At 36.8% G+C, this 24,502-nt stretch overlaps 1 protein-coding gene across 2 annotated transcripts in view; it reads left to right on the plus strand.

The window, feature by feature from the left end:
• The window catches only part of LOC115256196 (zwei Ig domain protein zig-8-like), a 715,781-nt gene that overhangs the window by 201,845 nt on the left and 489,434 nt on the right, over nt 1-24,502 (plus strand). For both annotated transcript variants that reach the window (XM_062853649.1, XM_062853650.1), the window contains exon 2: nt 13,996-14,240. In XM_062853649.1, the coding sequence (XP_062709633.1) occupies nt 13,996-14,240 (245 nt within the window). The remainder of the gene's footprint in view (nt 1-13,995; nt 14,241-24,502) is intronic.

Raw genomic sequence — 24,502 nt, forward strand, 5'->3', positions numbered from 1 at the left:
TGGCGATGGCGATGGTGCTGCGGTGGTTATTCCGCTGCTCACTGCGGTCGGTCCCCTTGGAAAACCCTGGACGATTGGTTACGACCACGACCGTCGCCGTCGACGGGGCCTCTTTTCCCTCAGTACAATAGCATTCGCTGTGCTTGCGAGGAAGCGGCTCCTTCCGTGCTCGCTCTCCCCACCAAGGTTTTTACGACAAATGTGAGGAAAATTTGTTGCCGTGCTTGACGTTGAATCGTTCCACTCATTCGCGGTTTTGGTATCGTCATTTGGCGATTGTTGATGGTGGGAAGCAATTACGGGTAATAAACGGTCGGTGGATGTCTTATGCTGGCTGTATCTCTATAGCCTAGGTAAGGGCAGAATCGTGATAGTAACGACGTTTATTTGACATTATTATGTGTCACTTAAAACAACTGAACCAGAAATGCTTCAACTTCTATGTTTTTATGTTATTAAATCTAAAGGCATCTTTACCGGAGAAAACAGCGCATCAGAATCATGCTTTGTCGGTATTAACATGCTTCTATATCTGATAAATATTGTGGTAGGACCCGTTCCATACCAATTCCCACAACTGACCGCAAAATCCAAAAAGACACATTCATTGAAGCGTGAAGATAGTGACCCTGGCCTTTATATTCCGTTCCAATCGATCGATACCCAAACCGAGGTCAAGCCGAAAAGTCTCCCCACGAACAAACAACCCGACTCTCAAACCGCCAACACGTGGATTGGGGACTGACTGGGTACCGAAAGCGGATAAAGCACCCAACATCATCAAAGCCCGATGTGCCAAATCAAACAGAAGAAACCGAATCATTCATGTTGATAAAAGGATTTTGGGTTTTCAACTTCCACGCTCCCTCCACCCATCCATAACCAAACGTTCGCATGCAAACCCACAAACTATACTACACAAAGCCAATACAGAGTGTGCACCGAGAATTTCCCACCTTTCTATTTGCTTTCTAGAGAGGGTGGATGAGGCAATCCTGGATGAATCGTGGGAGCCAATGTGAATAAATATTGCGAATCGAATTTCCAAATTTGGAACGTTGTTAGCAGAGATAGAGAGAATGCTTTGCCTCGTTCCAAATAGAAAGGATACATTAAAAGATTACTTGCTTACTTGTTGAGCTACAATTCGCACCGCTGAATTTGAATGCAGAATCTTGAATTCTTATATCTAATAAAAAAGTTACTGTAAATCGTGATACCGTTTCTTCTTCACCGCTATACTAGTCACCGCACATAACGTTGAAAGGCTCTTCGAGCCAGTTCCTTCAACGTCAGAAACTAACGGACCAAAAACAATAATATATATATATATATTTTTTTTTTTTATCTGTATTAACGAGATTTTTAGCCCTAGGCTAGTTCATCTCGGGACCCACGCTTTACTTCCCTTCCGAAGGAAGAACTCACATTTTGCAAGTTTGTTGGGAGTGGGATTCGATCCCAGGTCCTCGGCGTGATAGTCAAGTGTTCTAACCATCACACCAGGTCCGCTCCACTAACAATAATATGTTTCATTTAATTTTCTGGGAATTCCTTCGGAAACTCCTGTGAGAATTTCTCCCAGATTTCTTTAGAAATTGACTAAAAATTTGATTCCTTCAGTGATACATTTATGTATTTTTTTTTTCGATAATTCTTTCGGTGATTCTTCCGGCAATTCAGAAGGAATTCCTTACCGAAATCTTCCGGTCATTTTCGTTAAAAATCTTTTTGGAAATATTTTTTTTTATAAATCTCTGGCTGTAATCTTTCAAAAATTACTTTAAAAATTCCTTCGATAATTCTTTTTTTGAATTTCATTTGTAAAAAGAGAAAAGGATAGATCCTTAGATAAGCTTTTGAGACTTCATGCAGTATTTGTTAAGGTGAATATTAGGGTGGCCCACACTTATATGAGAAGCAAAAATTTCGAAAAATGACAAGTCTTACCTCCTAAATCAGTTCTTTTGGACTCCCAGAAGCTACGTTCAAAATTTGAGCAAAATCGGTTAAGCCTAAGGGGGCGCTCAAAACGCTTGAAGTTTGTATGGGAAAACTTGGCCAAATGTATGCAGAAATTTTAAGTTTTCGAATTTTGCCGCTAGGTGGCACTGTAAGCGTTCAATAATCAAACCCTTTGGTATTATTGTAGGTGACTATATGCCAAACAACTTTTTCGAAGACCGCGAAGTGATCCGACGGCTGTGAAAAAAGTACTACCCTAGGCAAAGTGAGGCAAAGTATTGAGATTTCATTATTGATATTATTCCTTTACATGTATTGGAAAACCAACTAATAAAGTTCGTCCTCACTTTACCTAGGGTATAACTTTTTTCATAGACGTTGGATCACTTTGCGGTCTTCGACAAAGTTGTTTGGCATATAGTCACCTACAATAATATAAAAGGGTTTGATTATTGAACGCTTATAGCGCCACCTAGCAGCAAAATTCGAAAACTTAAAATTTCTGCATACATTTCCCATACAATCTTTAAGTGTTTTAGCGCCCCCTTAGGCTCAACCGATTTTGCTCAAATTTTGAACGTAGCTTCTGGGAGTCCAAAAGAACTGATTTAGGAGGTAAGACTTGGCATTTTTCGAAATTTGTGCTTTTCATATAAGTGTGGGCCACCTTAATGAATATACACATAACGAAGCCACCCCTCAAATTTTCGAAAGCACAAATCTGAAGAACCAAATGTCTCACCACGATGAAAAATTGATCGATTGGTCACCCGCTGGTGGTGACCAATCGATCAACTTTTCAGCACAATCCAAATTTGGTTCTTCAGATTTGTGCTCTTGAAAATTCGAGGGGTGACTTCGTTATATATTCACCTTAATGTCATCGGAAGTTCATTTGATATTTTCATCGAATGTCACATTTGGAAATAAGATTGGAAATAGCTTCGGACATTTTTTTAGGAATTCATTCGGCCATAACTTTGGAAATTTCATCAGGCAGTCTTTACAAAATGCTTATGCAGGAAACTTTTTACGGAAAATTTTAACGGAATTTTCTCTCTCTTCGGAATCTTTTTTTTTTGGTAATTGATTTGGAAGCATCTTCGGCATTTCTGTTGCAATTTGAGTCGGCTGAGACTTTGAGAATTTGTCAGCAGTTGTCAAGCTTTGGAAATTTCATAAGCTATTCTTCAAATTTCTTTGAGTGCTTTTTTTTTATTCCTAATCACTTAACCTAATGTACAGCTCTATTGTCCACTAGGGCACTACGTGAGCGATTTTCAATTGACAGCTGTACCTACAGTATTGTACAGACAGAGCCTAGATGTATTATTCTATTATACTTTATCGAACTGGTTGCCTTTCTGCTGCAATCACTTTTCTACTCTACATGGTAGAATGATGAGCACAAGGATGACAGGTGGCCGTTGTTCCTTTCCAGTCCGATTGGGGGGTCCATTATGAGTAGCAATTCGCCGATGTCCAGGTATCCGGGTCCGTTTGAGCCATGGGGCTCAGAAGAAGGTCAGTGTCAGCTGCTCTCGGTGAAGAGCAACTGACGAAAAATTGCAAGTGCCGGGGCTGGGAATCAAACTCATGACCATCCGCATATGAAGCGGACGTGTGACCAACTACGCCACGGGCCCCGGCCCTCTAGTGCTTCTTTGTCAAATGTTTTGGGGATTTTTTAGGTAATGTTCAAAAATTTCCTCAATTTTTTCGGCAATTTCACCCAAATTTGTTTTGGTAATTGCTTGAAAGTTCTTCCGTATACTGCTCTGAATAAACCATTTGGTAATTCCCTTGGAATGTCCTCGACATATTTTTTTAAATTTTTTAGACATCTAACTTAATTAATTTATCAATCACAAGTTTATTTTCCTTATCGCTTATTTCTTTTGAAATTACTCTCTTGGAATTCTTTTGAGAACCTTATCAAACTCCTATCTTTGGGTTTTTTTTTTCAAAATAAAAAAACATACACCGGAGAAAATTTTATTGAAATTTTCTAAGGAAATCCCAAAGGAATTGTAGAAGAAACATCCAAAGAAATAACCGAAGCAATCCTCAAAGGAGTTATTTTTTTTTTCTTTTGGGGACATATTTACATTGCCGAAGGAGTTACTACACAATGTTCAAAAAATTCCGAAAGAAGAAAAAAAAACCAAAGAGTTTTCAAAGATGCAATGAAAAAAAAAAACAAATAAAAAAATCCGAGCAAACTTCCGAAAGAAACTCTGGAGGAATTCCTAAAATTGCCGAAGAAATATAAAAAAAACCCTAGCTAATCCACCTAGCGGTGATGACGCCTTTCTCGTTCCTTCGAAAATCCATTTCAACAAAACTCAAGTGACATGTTGATGAATATTGCACTTTCATACGTTTAACAAAAAAATCCAGTTCATGGTACCTGAAAACATATCGTTAATCTGGCTTTTGATGTTTCAGTCTTAAAGTCTTAAAAAGCCGCCATCTTGAATTTTGAGCCGTCATTTTGGATTAGGTCAGCAATCTTCAAAGTTATGGTCGCCATTTTTAAGCTCCAGACTTCTTATCCCTACCATATTGACCCATATTGCATGGTTTTAGAAACATAGGCTTCATTAAACAGCCATCATCTTGGGTATTTTGGTCTGGTCGCCATTTTTGGACTCCGGCGGTCTTCCCCACCCCATATCAAATAAACCCATTTTGCATGGTTTTGGAGCCTAAAACTTCATGAAACAGCTGCCATCGTGAATTTGGAGCCGTCATCTTGAATTCCAAACCACCATATTGGATATTCTGGTTGCCATTTTTGAACCCCAGACATCTTCCCCATACCGGTGTTTTAAACAGCCGCCATCTTGAATTTTTAGTCAAAATCGTGGTATCTTTTGTCTCCAGTGTTGATTTCCGCACAACATTCGTCAACCATGCTAAAGAATACAAAAATCGGCACAGTTTGATATGTCATGATAGGGCTCATGTTGGATAGAATCGCAGTAATCGTATATATGTTTCGATATGGCCTCCACTTTAGTATGTATATGCCTGTTTCGTGCATTGAATACGATTTCTATGGTTCTATATATGTGTGACTATTTCAGTTGCAATTTCGATATAGCAACCAAATTGTTGGCTGGGTCGTATGATAGGGCTTGGTCCAGTTGTGTATACTGCGAGTTCTATCGGTGCTGGTACGGATCACTTCAATGGTCATAACCCCGGTACGCCTTGACCGATCCCAACAATTTAGCAAACAATGGGGGAAAATTCCGGTTCATTTCGTGCTGAAGTCCGAAAAATTGGCCAATGGGAAATACCTTAAAAGTGAGTGATTTTTTTTGCGCACAGACATACACACATACGCACAAACAGACATCATCTCAATTGGACGAGCTGAGTTGATTGGTAAATGTGACTTGACCGGTTGACCCTCCGAGACTTACATCGAAAATTCGTTTTTTTAGTGAATGGATATTTTATATTAAAGACGCTTTAACCACACGGGTGAACATGTACCTTCTAGTACAGTTTGGTGTACGAAATATTCAGAAATTTTGAAAAATACAAAAAAAAAACAATAAAAAACTCGTGACCGTGCGGTTTGCGGCATCGGTTGTTTAGGTGTCTCGTAAGCCTCGGAATGTGGGTTCGATTCCCGCTCCAGTTGGTGGAAACTTTTCGTCAAACGAAAAATTCATCACTAGGCCACTGGGTGTTCAGTCTGTGCAGCCTCTGGCTGAAGACGGTGTGAATTGTCTTATTAAAACAAACAAGGTCTTGTCAAATCTGGAAAAAGTCTAAGAAACATTCAAAAAATACCACTTTGCAAAGAAATTGTCCAAAAAAGGCCTGAATAATTTTCCGATAAAAATTTATAGAGATAGCGAAAACGTTCGCAAAGAAATTTAAAAATGTATCGTTGAAGGAATTCCCTTATAAACTCCCAAGTAATTGTATTTGCGTTACCCATGCATTATCAAAAGAATTTCCAACAGAAGCAAGAGCAAGATTAAGAGAGCAAGATAGCAAGTGAGCAAAGAGCAAGAGAGCAAGAGAGCAAGAGGGCAAGGGAGCAAGAGAGCAAAAGAGCAATAGAGCCGGAGAGCAGGATATTAAGAGAGCAAGCGAGCTAGAGCAGCAGGATAGGAATCGAACTCATCTCTAATTTATCAGCATGGAATTGCTGAATGCCCGCGCGTTTACCGTTGCGGCTATAGGGGTTTTAAGGGGATTTGAAGGGAACCAAGATGGTTTCAAAAGGGTTTCGGAGTGGTTTTATGCAGATTTAGAAGGGCAACCCACTCCTGAAATCTCCATGAAACTTTTCTGACACTCTATATAACCTTTAGGGAGTTTAGGTCTGAGGGGGAAGTTCTAAGTTTTTACGGTTTTATAAAGATTTCAAAGCAGTTTTTGGAAACGTTTCTCAGAGGTTCCAAAAGGGTTCCATTGGCGATTTCTGGTGATTTTCAGGAGCAATGATGAGAAATGTCCAAAATATAATTTGTCATGACATTTTTTAGTTACTCAATATACTGTGCGAATTAGCATCCCTTCATGCTTGTTAATTATTGAAACATAGTATAATGATAGCATCGATATGATTTTATTAGAGACATTGAAATTAGTAAACAGAAAATAATTCGAGAGAGATATAAGAGAGTTTCAGAGCGGTCTCAGCGTGTTTCATGATGGGTACATATTGCCCTTCACTGGCATTTTAACAGATTTGCTGGTATGTCTGAAATATATTGGAAAAACTTGTAATTGGAAGGCACAAAATGTTGACAAATTGAGGGATGAAATTAGTGGGCACAAACGCGAGTGTATTGCGTATTATATTCGGCTTTATATTCCGCAGAATCATTACCTGCTCTGTGGCTTAGTTGATTAAAGTGCTCGTCTAGCTGGTCAAAATATTCGTGGGTTCGAATTCCACCAGAACACGATTTTCTAACAAATTTCATCTCTCAATTTGTCAATTAGCAACATTTCGTGCGTTCTAATTACAAGTTTTACCTGTATCTTCTGGATACTGGATAAGAGGATTTTAAAAGGCTTTGAGGAAGTTTCGGGAAGGTATCAAGTGGGTATCAGTGAAATTTTGGGAAACCCTCTAGGTCTTAAGAGAATTTCGAAGTATCAGAGGGTTTTAAAGAAGCTTCAAGGGAGATTCAAGGTTGTTTCAGATGGCTTAAAGGAAGTTCCATGGGCATTCAGGAGTGTTGCAAGACAGTTTCAGAGGGTTTAAAGAGGAGTATGCAAATTTATTGATAGGACTATGAGAGTTAAGCTCTAAACGCATTGGTTTCGGCAGTAAAATGGCAACGATGCGTTCAGAGTTTTTGAAATCGTTGAAAAATAAAACTGAAAATTCCGAAAAATCCACGAGATAATTTCGGAAGCATGCTAGAGATCAGTGAGAGAGAAATGATCATTCCAAGAGAAGAGATCTGATTGGCGATCATGAAGTTGAAAAATATGGAAGAAAGCTGAGTATAATGCAGATGAATGCATGATTTGCAAAAAGCTTGTGATATCAGGAGAGTATATTCCGAGGGACTTTTATATGATTTCAGCTGAAAAATAATAGATATACATAATATATAAACGAATGGGAAATTTGGCAGCAAATAAACATTTTTGGAGGAGGCTGAAAATCAATAAGTTAAGACAATAGTTGTGAGCTCCATCAGGAAACAGGAGATATACCTTCAAAGGTACTTCCAAAACTTTGGTGATTGTGGTAATTTTTGTTTGATTGCCAAAGGAAGATTTTAATTTCTGGAGGTGGGAAAAAGTTAAAAAATAGAAATGTAAGAGAAACTTAGATGACAATTTGATGTCACTAAAGTTACTTCAAAAATTCAAACAGTTGTTTCGGGAATGCTTTACAATTTTATCCGATTTTATCCATCTAAATATACGATTATGTATGATCTTATTACGATTGAGTGTACCAATATACGAATCCAGATTTTCAAATAAAAAAACCAATTGGTGTTCAGTGGGAATCGAACTTAGGTCCTTTGATTGAGAACTGCGCGTTATCTCTACTGGCTATACTGCCAAGTTGAAAATAAAGAGTTCAAAGTGAATGGCATGAAACAAATAAAAATTAGCATGTTGCGGTGCGAGACTTGTGGTGGGAGCGTTGTTGTTGTGCATTGAGTGGCACCAAAAGTGGTGCCCTGCAAGAGGCCCGGAATTCACATCGTTGTTGGAATCCATACATCACTTATTGTAAGTCATCTGCTAGTATGAAAACCTATGTATTTGGTTGAAATTATTGCTACCATGGTTGGAATGTGTCAACAGCAACAAAAATACAAATTTGTGGTGAATACATTTTTTTCTTTGTCTCCATCGTACAAATATGTAAACAAAACCATTCACGATTTCCGTGATTAAGATTCGACTATTAAAAGTGCAGTAACAATCATATGCGACTGTAAAAATGAATATACGATTTCTCCGATTTTATTCACTTGGTATACGACACAAGTGTGACGCAAACGATCTATATACAACAATGTTATAGTTGTATACGATTTCACCGATTTTCATCGTACCTTTAGGTAGCAAGCTCGATTTAGCAGATTCATATACGATGTGAAGTGACGATTTCCATGATTCAAAGAAATCATATATACGATGCTAGCGAACTTGCAGCTTGACACTAAGAATATATGTTTTTTTCACGATTCTTTCCGATTCTGTGCGATCCTACCGATAGTATCTCGCACCTTTTATGATCGGAGACGACTATACGAAACAAAATCGCAATTGAAATTTAATTTGGCATGAAATGCGATTTTACGCAATCATGGTCAACAAATATACATATTATTATACAATTCTGATTCAATATATGAAAATATACGATTTTTTCCACACAATGATTTACGATATGTGGTTGGCTGGGAAGATGTTTTTCCTCCAAGAATTATTTCAAAAGTTTGTCCAAGAATCTTTCAGATGTTCTTGTTTAAATTTTTTTGAACAATTCTTCCAGGTTTCTAAGGAGAATTCATTCACAAGAAAACCCTCCAACAGTTCTCTGCAAATTCTTACAAAAGTTGTTCGAAAAGTGTTTTCCAATTCTGCAAAGTTCATCTTAAAAGACTTTTGAATTTTTGTTTAGTTCCTAAAAACTTACCCATACATCAGTTCGGGCATTCGTCCACGTCATCCAGAGTAAAATTAAAATATTCTTCGGGCTTCAAGATATTTAGTTCAAGAATATTTTCTAAAGTACTTTTGAAAGTTCTGCGAGAAATTTCTCGAGAAGTTATTCAGTTCATGGACGAAAACGGCTCTTGGGAAGCTGACTAGACTGATTAAAGCAACGATGGACGGTGTGCAAAACTGCGTAAGGGTTTTGGGTGAACTATCCAGTTTATTCGAATCTCGCCGGGGACTGCGACAAGGTGATGGACTCTCATGCCTACTCTTCAACATCGCTCTGTTAAGTGTGATGCGACGAGCCGGGGAACGATTTTCACAAAATCCGGTCAATTTGTGTGCTTTGCGGACGACATGGACATTATTGCCAGAACATTTGGAACGGTGGCATAGCTGTACACCCGCCTGAAACGCGAAGCAGCAAAGGTCGGACTGGTGAGGAATGCATCAAAAACAAAGTACATGCTGGTAGGCGGAACCGAAAACGACCGGATCCGTCTGGGTAGGAATGTTACGATAGACGGGGATACTTTCGAGGTGGTGGAGGAATTCGTCTACCTCGGATCCTTACTGACGGCTGACAACAGCGTGAGCCGAGAAATTCGGAGGCGCATCATCAGCGGAAGTCGGGCCTACTACGGGTTCCAGAAGAAACTGCGGTCAAAAAAGATTCACCCACGCACCAAATGCACCATGTACAGGTGGAGCGTGACTTGGCGAGCATTGGGCGCGACCGAGGATGGAGAGCGGCAGCCACAAACCGAGTATTGTGGCGTACTATTGTTGATGTCTTGTCTTAATGATGTTGAACAAATAAATGTATGTATGTTATTCAATAAGTTGTTCTGGGAATATTTTAAGTAGTTCGTTGAAAATTTTCCAGATGATCATACAAGAATTCATCTGTTCGAGAAATAATCTAGATTTTTTTCGGAAATAAGAGAATTGGGTTTGGAAATTATGTACGGTTTCAGAAGTCCCTTCAGTTTTTATCTTCGGAAATTCTTCCATTTTTTCCAAAGTTCCAGAGTAAATTATTTTAAAAGTGACTCCATTTTTTTCTAGAAGTTGGTTCAAAAATTCACTAGAAGTTCCAACGACAGTTTCTCCAGTTTTTTTTCGATATTTCATTTAGAAGTTCCTTTAAAAATTCTGCTATTAACCCTCTAATACCTAATACCGCCTTTAGACGGGGTATAGTTTGAGCATTTTTGTAATTTTTGTTTCGTGGAAAATCAAAATTTTTATATTTTTGGCTGATATCTAGGACTGTTTTGTATATCTCAAAATGGTTTTTGGTGTATTTTAAAGCGTATTTACATTTTTGAAAAATCATTGAAAAATTGATGTTCTAGTCACCTTTTATAAGTCATTGTTTATTTTGCATTTAATCACTGCAATTAACATATTTTAAATTTTTCCCAAATCATTCTGTCCTAGTTTTATAGTTTAAGGGAATCGAATACACTCTAAAATTATTTTCCTTAAAATTACACGAAAAATAAAATTTTCTATGAAAAAAAATAAAAATAAAAATATTTCAACAACAATCATAATATCTCAAAATGTTTTCATCTCAAAAAATCCGTACCCCAAATAGGCTTCCAGGAAAAATATAAAACTTTGGGGATGTTCAAAAATAAAAATTAGAAAAATCAAAAACTAAAATTCACGAAATTGAGAATTAAAAAGAATCATCTTCCAAAACATGTTTAAATCGATTTTAGATGACGAAAAATGATATTTAGATCAAAATCAAAAATTTGGGTATTAGAGGATTAAGAGATATGGGATTTTTTCGTACTTCCTCTGCAAAATCTTCAGAGCACTGCTCTGGGAATTCTGAGAGTAGTTTCTGTATGATTTCAAGAATGTAGTTTATGAAGAATTCAGAACAGTGAAATTACTGACAAATTTATGGCAGTTGAACTTTTGAAAGGGCCAAAAAAATTGAAAGAAAGTTTCGATAATATTTCTTGAAGAATTCCTGAAGGAATATCCAGTGTACACTCATATGGAACGCTCAAATGAATCAACAAAGGGATTTTTGGGAAAAATTGTAAAAAAATATACTGAACATTTTTGGTAGTTTCTGCATTTTACTAGGATTTCCTATGTAATTTATATGTAATTTAATACTCTTTAAAAACATTTTAACTGGACATTCTTGATGACTTGAAGTTTGATTTGCCAAGAAATTAGACTATTTCATTCAAGATTTTGAAAAAAAATCGTCAAGTGGAAATTTCGGAAACAGTTCAAAATGTGTTCTACAAAATAATCAGACTAATGGTAAACTGTTTATCTAACTGTTATTCGTTTCAAAATGCTTGAAGACCCTTTTTTTCCTCAAATTGGATTTTTGCTATATTGAGAAAAGTTTGGCTTAAGAATATTTCCTGCTAAAATCGAATATTTTTTGGTATTTTAACTGAAATGAATAAAGAATAACAGAACCAGCTCCCAAATGAACTCTTGGAAAAATATCTGTTTTTTTTTGGAAATAAATTTCACAAAATTTATGTGAACTTAAGCAGAAATTAATTGATAAGCCCATGCACTAAAACTAAAAGTTCACCAGGAATCCATTATGCATTCATGAAGATTTTTGAATTGAAATTTGAAGAATTCTTCGTAGAAATAGTTTGATATATTCTTGTATCTATGTATAAAGGGATTCCTCCAAAGACGAAGCTCTAAAACATAGAGAAACCCCTGAAGGAATCTACTTCCCGAATTTTCAATGAATTTCTTATTTTATTCCACCTTTCGCTTATCCTTCTTGGAATATTACATCTAACATGCACAGAAATTATCAACACCACTCCGGAACCGCTAGCTTATGCTCAAAATAATCAGTTTCTTGCTCAGCTAATTCTTAATTAGGACCCATAACTAAGCAGACATTCGCAATATGTAATGGCAAGTGTCTAATAACACTTTAAAAACAGTTCTCAAAGGTATGACCTTCAAACCATTTTGTACGATTACGTAGAGAAGTCCCATATGTAACCATGACAAGCTGGACCATACTGCTTTCTACACATAGTTCCGAGACATTTGAACAATGCTTGATGCTATCAAGAAACGAGCTCACCAATCAATTCGGTATTTTTTGTGTGAACAATATGACTTATCAAATCCACACAAAGAAAGTAATATCAGGAACTTATTATGTCATACGCTCAACAGAATTGGGTTTTTGGATTACTATACGAAAAGTAATGAGAACCTTCATTTATATTAATTGATGACGTATTGCTTAAAAGGTAACTCATGTGCCCATATGCATTGGATCAGAGGACCACCTACACCTTAGATGCGTTCGTACGTGTACAACCAAAGAACGCAGATATGTTTAAAATAAATCAATCGAAAACCAGGAAATCCAGCATCATTGGAGAATCTAATACGGTTTGTTTTCTAAATCCGACGGTATGTCGAATTTCGGAGCCCTAGTGCGTTGCACAGCTTACGGCAAAGGTGGGCTGATTCAATTTCCTGCCGGTGTTCACTCTCAACGCACGTAGGCTTGAGTGTGCCGCCGGAGAACGTTCCTAATAATTCAATTAAGTTTTATTAGGTAGGCCTCGGTTTGCTTCCTCGACGAGAAGTGAGTGAAGTAGGATTCTGTGTAGGAGAGTTATTGGTTGATGTTTGATTGTGAATCGAGGTTGAAATTCAGTCGAACCCCGCCCGGTCCGTATGGCAATGATGATTGGTTGGTTTGGTTTCATAAAATTTGATGAAGGAAAATTTTCGCATGTATTTGATTATTTAAGCTCTGAGCAGATGTTAGTTTATGCTCGAAATGTTCCATAACCTGTGGTAATGATGGAGAAGGATTGCGTGTTTGGAATGTAAATATAATGTTCGATTGGCCTTGTATATTTCCTTTTGTGTGGAAGGCTTGGTCGTTCTTGGAAGTATGCCGGTTCAATATTTATCAGAATTCGTTTTCAGTAGGCATCGATAACCTTGCATTGATGGGAACTTTATGGCACGTGCTCCTACGAAATGTTGAGGCTATAATCTGGTAAATGGAGGCCATCTGCGTATGTAGATAAAATAGGTTTACCCTGAAGCCAGATTCACCACACACAGGAAACATAAAGCCCCTGGAAAATGTTCCGCTTCTCTCGTATAAGGTTTCTTAAAGCCCCGCCAACATTATCTCTTGGAATTGGGTAAAGCTATGAAAATGGAATTGCATTACCTTGTTCGGAGAACTTTCCGGACTTTCGATGCGTAGGACGAACGACGACGACGACGAGAACCGGGCCTCTGCCTTGTGGCAAAGTAATTAGATCTAAGAATAACAGTGAAGCTTCTCGAGCAGACAGCTTCATCCAACCACGATACAAGAGCAGCTATAAAACGGTTGAAGCTATCAAGGAAATGAGCCTTTTAAAGTGAGGGAGTTGTCAGAGTGCTGTTAGGAGTTGTCTTTAAATTCCTTTTGTTCACCCCCAGAAGTTGAGCACTTGAAGTTTGAAATTATTAGTAGCTTGACGGTCGCCATGTCTGGTATTATCTTTTAATGACGGTCGCCATGTCTTATCTATTGTGGACCAGTCGTTATGTATGTGATGGGTGTAATATTTTTAAAAAGATTGTAATAAGATATAATTTTATACTATTAGAATTCATCCCTAAAGTTTACAATTTATTGTATTATGCGATAGAATCCCAATTAGAAATTAAAACTTTGGAATCATCTTTCTATGATGAAATTCTTTACTACCGGCTGACCAATCGATTGAACTCCAAACTCAGAGGCCTTTGTTGAAAACCAGTATACTGGAAACACATTTCGCTCTTATTCACCACTTTCTTTCTCTTTCCTTTTCCCCACAGATAACAAATCCATACTGGCCAACACGGACTGGAAACGGCTTTGGCTAGAAACGGGTCAGCTCAACGGCGGTGGTGGTGGTGGAGGTTCCAGTAGTAGCATCAGCAGCAGTAGTAACAGTCAAATCAGTGGCTCTAGTGGGGTTAGTGCAAGTGGAATCTTTGGAACCATCAGTGCCGGCATCGGGAGCCCTCGGGTAGACAACCATCTCGATGGTGGTGATTCCTCGAATGCAGACGACGGCGAGGTGAGTTTGTTTTATTTTTTCATTCAAAGTATTGAATTTGATTAGTTTTGAAACAAAATCTAGGGTATATGTTATGTAAGAATTCGATTCCGAAACTATGCAACATTCAATTCAACTTCAATGATAAACTGATCCACCATATATGGAGCTAAATCAGAAACTTCATCTTGATCATCATCATCTTGGCCTACCGTCTCCACTGGGACAAAGCTTGCATATCAGATAAGTGTTCTATGACCACTTCCACAGTGATCAACAGTGCATCCAGAAGGCTGTAGACAGAAGACTGCAGTGGGCAGGATATATTACAAGAATTCCGAATTGCATTTTTGCAACACTGTGTTCGGAGAAGATTCGAATAGAGCCCTTATCTACTGATTATCAAGTGGGTTTGCGGTTCATGCTTCATAGGTTTGTTTGTAAGCAGCACAATTAACAGAATTTTCCGAACTCCAAAACCCGTATGTGTTTATGTACTCATGAAACCAGGCATCTAGAGCACCGTTTTGTTTCGTTCGAAATTACACTCTATGATAGATCATCAGGAAACCCACTTGCGAAGCAAAACTTTTCTGCTGTCTGTTCAAACTGAGCACACTTTTCTCGCTGCTGGAGGCATTTCCGGGGCCCTGTCACCCACAATTACACACATGCAGTCTGGTCGGTTCTGAGAGTTACCACCGACATATTTGCCCAGTCGGTCATTGTTCAACGCCATCCTTCCCGATGATGATGCACTGCTAGATGGTAAGACATGAGCAACAATGTAGCATGCGTCCGTTCATAGACATCACATTGAAAAGCGTTTGGAAATTCTAGCGAAAACTTTGATCATTATGCCCGGTTTTGGGACACTACTGGTACTGCATTGTTACCACCAGAGCGGCACACCACTAATGAAGATGCCTTTTGCAAATTCAGGAAACATGTGTTCGTCGTTCCACTATCTCTATCTCTTTCTCTCTCCCTCTTGTTAGTGGCAAAATGGCAAAGTCAAAATTGTTACCGCACAGTATCTCGTTTCAATTTTGCTTGTGAGGTGGGACCCGTTACTCAATGGTTCCATGGCAAAGCGAGAAATTTTGCATGACATTTTGGGAAAACTTTTTGAAAAGCATGATTTCCTGTAGTGTCCTTGAAAAACCTTAATATTTGTATAAAAATCTCTTTTGTGAAGACTAACTTCTTGAGAAATTGGCTCCAAGAATTCATTCAGGTAGATTCCATGGGTTTATTCTGAAAATTCGGCAGGACTTACTTTAAATTACTTACTTTAAATTCTTCTATTTGTACGTTTAGAAAACAATTTGGAAATTTGATTCTTTCAGAGTTTTCAACAGAGATTCCTTTAGTACTTCTTTCAAAAATTCTAGTTTTCCAGCAGTTTCTCACGAAATTAGAACATTCTAGAAGTCCGCTAGATATTTTTTTTTAAATTGTTCTAGAGGTTCCATTGAAAATTCTTGCAAAAACGTTTCCAAGAATTTCTTTAAGAATTCATCCACAAAATCCTGCAGGAATCTTCCAGAGATTCTTGTATTGTTACTTTTGGAAATGCTGGCTGGAATTGTTCTAGGTATTCCTCCATGAATTTACCCAAACATATCTTCATCATTTCCTCTAAACACTACTCTAAGATTTTGTCCACGAATTCTTTAAGTAATTTATTCAGAGATAGGATGCTTTATACGAACTTCTTTAGATATATCTCAAAAGTTTTTTCTTTAAATAGTTACAGAAGCTTTTCTGGGCGTTTCTGAAGGAATTCATACAGGTATTCATAAATACGTCCACAAACTGCTTCAGACATACTTTCAGTAAATCTTCTAAATATTGCAAGATTTTTCCAGGAATTTCCATAAAAAACCTTAATACATTTGTCTAGGAATTTCGTCGCGGGTTTCTCTAAGAACATCCCAGGTATTTTTTTAGGAAGTATTCCATCAAGAATTTTTCCGATATCCCATTTGTGATACATTCAATAGGACTTCCTGTGATTTCTTCCGAAATCTAATCAGGGATTCCACCAACAATATCTCCAAATACTTTCTCAGAATTTCAAAGATGCATTAGGTATTTCAGTAAGAAAGTTCTACAAAACTTCTTCCATGGAGTTGTTCAGAAATTCTTCTTAAAGTTTCTTTAAAAATCTTCAAGCATCTTCAAGAGATTGCTTCCGGAATTTCTTCAAGGTTTCCTCCAGTAGTTTAAAAAAATCTTCAGGGATTCCTGCAGAAACTCATAAAGCAATTTTTAAAGAATGAGATTTTTTGGAATTTTTTACAACATTCCTGCAGAAATAGTTTTAGACATTTCTCTAGTATTTTTTCCAAAAGCTTCTACATAACATACACTCAGAATATTCTTTCGTAAAACCTCAACGAATATGTTTCGTAAAACTAGTTTTCGTAAATTGAAAGCAATTTGCGTATAATGTACGGTTCATTCGTACCACCATGCTGAAACAATACAAATGGAGTAGTATCATGTACGAAATCACGAATCCGACACGCGGTCAACTTGCTCATTCGTAGATTTTAGCTCCAGCTGTGTAGAATAAAACAAAACATACAAATGTCATACGTTTTTTACTAACCATGCGTAAAAAGAAAATTTTGCTTCGTAGAATGCAACAAAGTTTTGCAGTCCTCACTGACGCTTGGTTGGATCGCAGAGAAAACAAAGCAGCCTGTTTTCATGAGCATATGACGGTGCGTGTGCGAGAAGAGGAAAGGAAATATGCTCTCGGTTGGAAGTGAAGGTTATTTATAAACAGAACCAAAGTGGAAAGCGTTCTGGTTGTTTTTGGAAGGTTTCAACAAGCGCCCACAGATGGGTGGTTAGCACTGGTAGGTATCAATCAGAAGATACGTGATTCGAAGCCTGTGGTATCCAAGTGGACGAACGTGTGGTATTTTTTTAAGCGTGTTTAATGTCATTCCGACAAAAAAAAGAGACAGAAAAATGTGTCGGAGCAATTTTGTACGAAAAGAACTCATTCACATTACAAAGCTTTTCGTTGCAGAAAACAACGAATGGCATTTGTAAACATGACGAGTGATTTCGTACAATGAAACAAAATATATTTTCAGTGTACACAAACAAACTGAAACAATTCCTGAAAGAATTCATGAAGAAATTGCTAGAGAAATTGCTGGAGGATTGTCTGAAAATCACTTAAGAACTCCGATATGTGCATATGTGCAAGAAAGTTCTTAAAAATTTCCTGAAGAGGTTTCTGAACGACAATTTCTGGGGCAATTTTCGAAGTTTCTTTGAATGAATTCATGAATGAACACCTGGGAGCCTTAAGATATCTCCCTATTATCTAAAACAACCCTAACTAGTCATAATTTTTGCGCACCGAATATCATCCCCAACTATTGTATGGGTTCTGAGTATAAACTCTAGAAAACAATCGCCATCTTAAACATTGAGACACCATCTTGGATGTTCTGCTGGTAGTCATTTTTGGACTCCGAACGTTTTTCTCGTGCTAAACATACCCATATTACTTCGTTTTAGCACCTAAAATTACATACAACTGTCGACGTATTGAATTTGTTACGCGTCTAGGATTTTCTGGTTACCAGTCTCGAACGGAACTCGGCACTCTTCCTTATACAAATTATAGTCATCTTGCATGATTTGAGAGACCTCGTAAAACAACGGACTTCTTGGATTTTATACATACAAGTTTTGAATTCTAGATATGTTTCCCATATATACCAAATATACCCATATTGTAAGGTTTCAAAACCCTACTGCATAGGGTCTAATTAAAAAGATCGGTCATCATCCTGGATTTGGAACCGCCATTTTGAATTCCTCGATGACCATTTTTGTACTCCGAACATCTTTCCCATACCAAATTTAACCATATTGTATAGCTTAAAAGCTGCTAAAGCCTGTATACGCAATAATCGGGACACAGAAGTACGGCAGTAACTCTGTACTGAATCAATAAAAATTGACCAAAAGTTAACTGAGAACTCTTTGATGTATGTTTATTATTTGTGCAAAATTTCATAAAAATCGATGCATTACTTTTAACTGTGAATGAGAAACAAACATACGTGTTTCTTAAGATTTTGTACAATTATCACCAATTTTCATTCGCATACTAGATGGTTCTTTTCCGCTACAATTCAAAGTTCTGTGAGGATAATTATGAAACTTCGTTAGCAGTTATGATATTTATAGAGACCATTTCTTGAAAAATTTCTTCAACTTTTATCAATTGGATTGAAAGTTACTGGTGTTGATAGAGGATAGTGTTAGTGAAAATGTTTCATGTTTTTTATGTGCGATATTTGCCTATTCATAACTTTTGAATGTCTCGACGAATTTTCATGAAATTTTCACAGAAGCTAGTTGATTATGTGTATATTAGGCCTACAAAATTTGATGATTATTGGTGCAGTACTTTCAACAATACAATCGAAGCAATAAGGGGTGCTCACTAATTGTTGTCTGAAGGGCTAAAATCACGGTGAGCCCCAATATATGTTTCGACTATAAAATTGTTTGTAGTGCATCGATTTTTTTGAAATTTTGCCTATGCAAGAACAGTAGATTGAGAGGTTTGTGTTCAAAATATGTCAGCCATTTTGTTTATCAAATTCAAAAGTTACATCGCTGACAAGCTAAACCAGGGACTGTACAAAATTCAATTGCTCGCGTTCTACTGTTTCATTGCTACAACAAAAGGTACTTGACCGATTCACATGAAATTTTGCAGGTGAAATGAACACTACTTAAGATATTATCAGGCAGCATTTAAGCAGTTTTAATGTATCTATTGCAGAGTGTCAGCCATGTTTCTGTGTCCCGATTATTGCGGATACAGGCCTTGAATTTTTGTCTTGGATTTTAGACCGCCATCTTGAGTTTTGTGGTCACCATACCTATTTGGACTGCGAACAAAATTCGAACTATGAGCAAGATTACCCAATTTGTCGTGATTTGATATGTCGTATGACTGGGGTTTGTGCAATTCCATATTTGGCCATTTACGCCGGTGCTGGTCCGGATCACTTAAATGGCCAGAATTCCGGTGCGCCTGCACCGATCCGAACCATTTTCAATAGCAAACAATGGGGCAAAATTTCAGTTCGATTCGTAAGTTCCGAAAAAAAGTGAGTGATCTTCGCTGTGCACATACATACACACACACACACATACAGACATCATCTCAATTCTTCGAACTGAGTTGATTGGTATATGTGCCTTGATCCTCCGAGCCTTCTATCAAAAATTCGATTTTTGAGTGAACATATAGCCTTTCAGTGCACTTTGATGTCCGCAAAGGCAAACAACATGAGAACTCTGGAAGCAATGCCAAGGAATTAATCTTATTTTTTGTAGCAATTTCGAAAATAGGTACTTGTGGAATCCTTGACCCTTGAGCAGTCGCGTCTCGGGCCACCATAAGTGGCACTAAACTTACGCTGTGTATCACAAGCGTGCTTTTTTATGCAGCGTGTACTCAGTACACGACGCGACCGCTCCCGCGTTAAAGAAATTAATTTGCGATGGATCACTGGAGGATTTTTTAAAGGAAGCCTTTCAAGAACTTCTCTGGAGAAAATCCGAGAGGAATTCCTTGTACAGGTTCTGAAGGAATTAGTTCGCAAAAATCCCTACAAAGCTACCTGTAGAAGGATATCCCGTAGAATCTAGAGAATTCCTTAGCGAATCTGAAAGGAAATTTATGGAAAAATAAATGATTTTTTGAAAAAAAAAATCTGAATACCAAGATGATCTTTAAAAATTCCTTAAAAATGCTAAGTAATAGATACATACTGGTGTAGTTTCTTCCGGAATTGGGTTCTTCAGGGGTATCCAGATTATTCCATAACCGAAATCTCAACCAGAAAAGAAATGGAAATGCAAAATCTTATCATTTTCTGTGCCTGGGAACTATTTTAAATTCATTTAAAGTTTGTATGTTTGGGGTGAGCTGTCTATTGTTCAACTGTCATTTTATCTACGACAATTTAAACTGTTTGTTTATTTGTCCATCAAAACAAAGATATTGGAACGCAATAAATTCGTTTTGTACTTAGCTCCTTCAATTAGGCTAAATAACATATTTATTCGCTAGACAACCCATTTGTCGAGAGAATCTTAAGAGGAATTCTTAAAGTTCTACGCATAAAAACTGAAAGAATATCTGGAGGAAGGACTGATTAAAACATAAGCAATCCATGGTGTAACACATAGAGAAATCCCTGGTGAAACAGCCAGAAGAGTATTTTCTAGAGGAATATCTTAAAAAATGCCTGAGAAAATCTTCAGAAATTTGGAGTAACATCTGAAGGCAGCTTTGGAGAAATTCTAGCAATAGCTGCTGAAAGAGTTCCATAAAAAACCTGATTTACCTAAAGAAACCCATAATGGAGTTTCTTAAAGAATTTGTAAAAAAAAATCTACTGGAATTTCATCTTTTGAAGAAGTCTTTCCTGTAGAAGCCCCTGTAGCAGTGATGTCATGGTAAAATCAGAGCTGGTTACTCAAGATGCCCTCCAAATCGCAGCGTCCCCTATACTGGTAAGCCCGTGTAGCAGCCGGCTTAGGATAGCACTACGGACCACCTGTTACGGCGGTAAGAGTCCATCAAACAGGTAACCCCAATCCAAGGTGTCAGGCGACCCGTGCTGAGGGTTGAGAGGGTTTAAAAGATTCTCATTTACATAACGTAGGTAGATCACCTTTCCAGTTGCATTACGGTGAAAGATCTACCAAACCGAACTCTGCTTTCAATTAGTGGAACAGTATATTTTGGTAATTAAAGGAAAACACTTTGGTCCTTATTACATTTCACACTTTCACTTTTTCACTGTTGGAAGTGATAGGTCTCGGTTTTAGGTGTTGCCGAGATGGTTCTTGAAACCAGGAAACCGGTGTTCACTGGTTTGAGGCAGTAAGGACTATGGAAAAGGAGCGTTAAAAGCTGAATCTACATATTTATGAATCAAAAGCCTCTGAAAGTGGATACTGCACAGTGTTTTATTTTGCCAATTTCGTGCGTTTTTTTAATAACGTTTCAACCGATGATTTAAGCGATATAGTTTCTTCGGAGAAGTTTCTACATTAGACAAGGCGCATCTTTTGACATACAGAGTTGAATGATCAATCCACCTATAAGTGAGATGAAAAAAATATTTTTTCAAAAAATGCAGATAGACGTTTGATGTCTTCGGCAAAGTTGTGCAAAATGCAATTTTGAACAACTTTGTGAAAGACGCCATAACGCTGAATCTCATACTTTACTAGATATATTGCGTTGTATGTACCTGACCCCTAGAAATCATAAATTTCATCATAACTTTTTACCGGGATTTTTTATGATGATTAACCTGGGCTTGTCAGGGGAATATCTGTAAATAAAAAGAAAATCGCGTTAAGTACTGTTCCTTTTAATTCCACTAAGAATTTGCATCCTTTGACAGATACGTATTTCGACCTCAACTGTAAGGTCGTCTTCAGTGTCTTGTACTTGACTCGACTGTGTTGAGGTCGAAATACGTATCTGTCAAAGGATGCAAATTCTTAGTGGAATTAAAAGGAACAGTACTTAACGGGATTTTTTAGATTTTTTGCGTCTTCTACAAAGTTGTTTGGAATGTAAAAATACATGTTTTTGCTGAACATCGAAAAACGCTTGCTTTTGAAATAACAATGTTATTCACAAATTACTGATATTTATAGGGTAACTTTGAACTCGTGTTACTTTTTTCGGCGCAAAATGGCGCAGAGAACAGTTTCGAATAATGAAACAACTATATTTCTACTATATCAAAATGGCCTAAACTTTTGTATACAAGTGTATTCTTTATGTGTTATGGTAAATAAACAAACAATTATCAAATAATGAAATTATTTAATAACTTCTTCATTTAACGAGATAGAATGTCGCAGTGTTCAGCAAAATTGTGTATTTTTATATGCTCAACAACTTTCTAGAACATGAAAAAAATGTAGAAAATTTTGGTAAAAAGCTATGATTATTTTAACGAATTATAAAAAAAACATATTTAAAAATCACTTTAAAATTGATTTTTATTATAACTTTTAATCCATAGTTTTTACATTATTTGCATGTTCTGCAAAGTTGTTGAACATATAAAAATACACAATTTTGCTGAACATTGCGACATTCTATCTCGTTAAATGAAGAAGTTATTAAATAATTTCTTTATTTGATAATTGTTTGTTTATTTACCATAACACATAAAGAATACACTTGTATACAAAAGTTTGAGCCATTTTGGTATAGTAGAAATATAGCTGCTTCATTATTCGAAACGATTCTCTGCGCTATTTTGCGCCGAAAGCAGTTAGACGAGTTCAAAGTTACTCTATAAATATCAGTAATTTGTAAATAACATTATAATTTTAAAAGCTAGCGTTTTTTGAAGTTCAGCAAAAACATGTATTTTTACATTCCAAACAACTTTGTAGAAGACGCAAAAAATCTAAAAAATCCTGTTAAAAATTTATGATGAAATCTAGATTGAGTTTAAATAAGGGCGAAAGTAACATGAGAGAGTTCTCTTCATCGACTCTCTCTTCTGCAAATTAAAGTGACAAGATGCAAATTCCATCGAACTTTTTTACACTTAAACGCTAGATTGCATCGCAACCTAGCGATTTATGACCAAAAAGTTCAACCATACTTGCATCTTGTTACTTTAATTTGAAGAAGAGAGTGTCGATGAAGAGAACTCTCTCATGTTACTTTCGCCCTTATTTAAACTCAATCTAGAAATATATGATTTCTAGGGGTCATGCACATACAACGCAATATATCTCGTAAAGTATGAGATTCAGCATTATGGCGTCTTTGACAAAGTTGTTCAAAATTGCATTTTGCACAACTTTGCCGAAGACATCAAACGTCTATCTGCATTTTTTGAAAAAAATATTTTTTTCATCTCACTTATAGGTGGATTGATCATTCAACTCTGTATGTCAAAAGATGCGCCTTGTCTAATGTAGAAACTTCTCCGAAGAAACTATATCGCTTAAATCATCGGTTGAAACGTGATTAAAAAAGCGCACGAAATCGGCAAAATAAAACACTGTGTACTGTAACAAAACCAAATATTTCATAACGTCTCAATAGTGATAAAGTAATATGACATGCGATATACCACAATAGATCAAATATTGGTCGCCGTTGTTTATGTGCCGAAAAAAACTGGTAACCCCCATAGTTTTGACTTCAAATAATAGAAATGTTTACGTTTCTTTCTGAAATCAATGCTGGACAGGCTTTTTTACAGCTATTCCTTTTGTGAGTTTAGTATTAATTCTCCTCCAAAAATTATTTTAGAAATAATTCCTTCCAGTGTTTGCACATGAAGTTGCTTCATGTTTACCTCCAGGGGTACAGCCAAAAATTCCTTTAGGGATTCTTTCAGGATTTATTAGATAAAAATCCGAAACATTCAGAGTTTCCGTAAGGCATTTTTTTAGAATTTTCACTAGAAAATCATCAAGAGTTCCTCCAGAGGTTTCTGTAGAAGTTCCTCAAAGTATTCCTCCAGGGATTGGTTAAAGTTTATTCCAACCTTATTTCTGGTATTCTTTCAAAAGAGACCGTTGATAATTTTTTAATTTTGCCGAAGACTCTCTCAGGAATTCCTACAGCAATAATTCCAGAATCTATTCCTGGGGCTTTTTCAGAGAATTCGTCAAGAAAACCTTCTTTGAAAACCTGCAGAAGGCTCTCCTTTTCATCCAGAAATTCTTTCAAACATTCTTTCAAAAGAAAAACTTTTTTTTTAACATCATTTAAAAAAAATCATTCTCTAAAGTTCTACAATTTTTTTCCAGGATGTTTTTCGTTTCTGCAGGAAACGGAAACGGTGGTAATCTTCAGGACTTTATCAGTATCTTTGTCTATAATTTCTGCAGGAATTAAGGCAGACATTTTTAAGAAATTCCTTCAGAAATTTATCTACAGATATCTGCAGGACTCCGTTCAGAAATATGGTTGGCAATGTTTCCTTGAAACAATTTTCAGAATACCTCAAGAAGTTTCTCATATTTTTTTCTAGGAATTAAGAAGGTATCCTAAGGAGTTTCTAAAGGTAGTCATCTCAGGGTATCTTAATGAGTTACCCAAGCAACACACATGTTATATATTAGTTACAGCAGCGCAAGTTTTGATTGTATAGAAGTTTTTTTGACGTTATTTTGGTACAGTGCTAGAATTACGTAAAATTAACTTCTATACAACCAAATCTTGCGCT

Source organism: Aedes albopictus, chromosome 2 (genome assembly GCF_035046485.1).
Source record: "Aedes albopictus strain Foshan chromosome 2, AalbF5, whole genome shotgun sequence".
Taxonomy (NCBI): domain Eukaryota; kingdom Metazoa; phylum Arthropoda; class Insecta; order Diptera; family Culicidae; genus Aedes; species Aedes albopictus.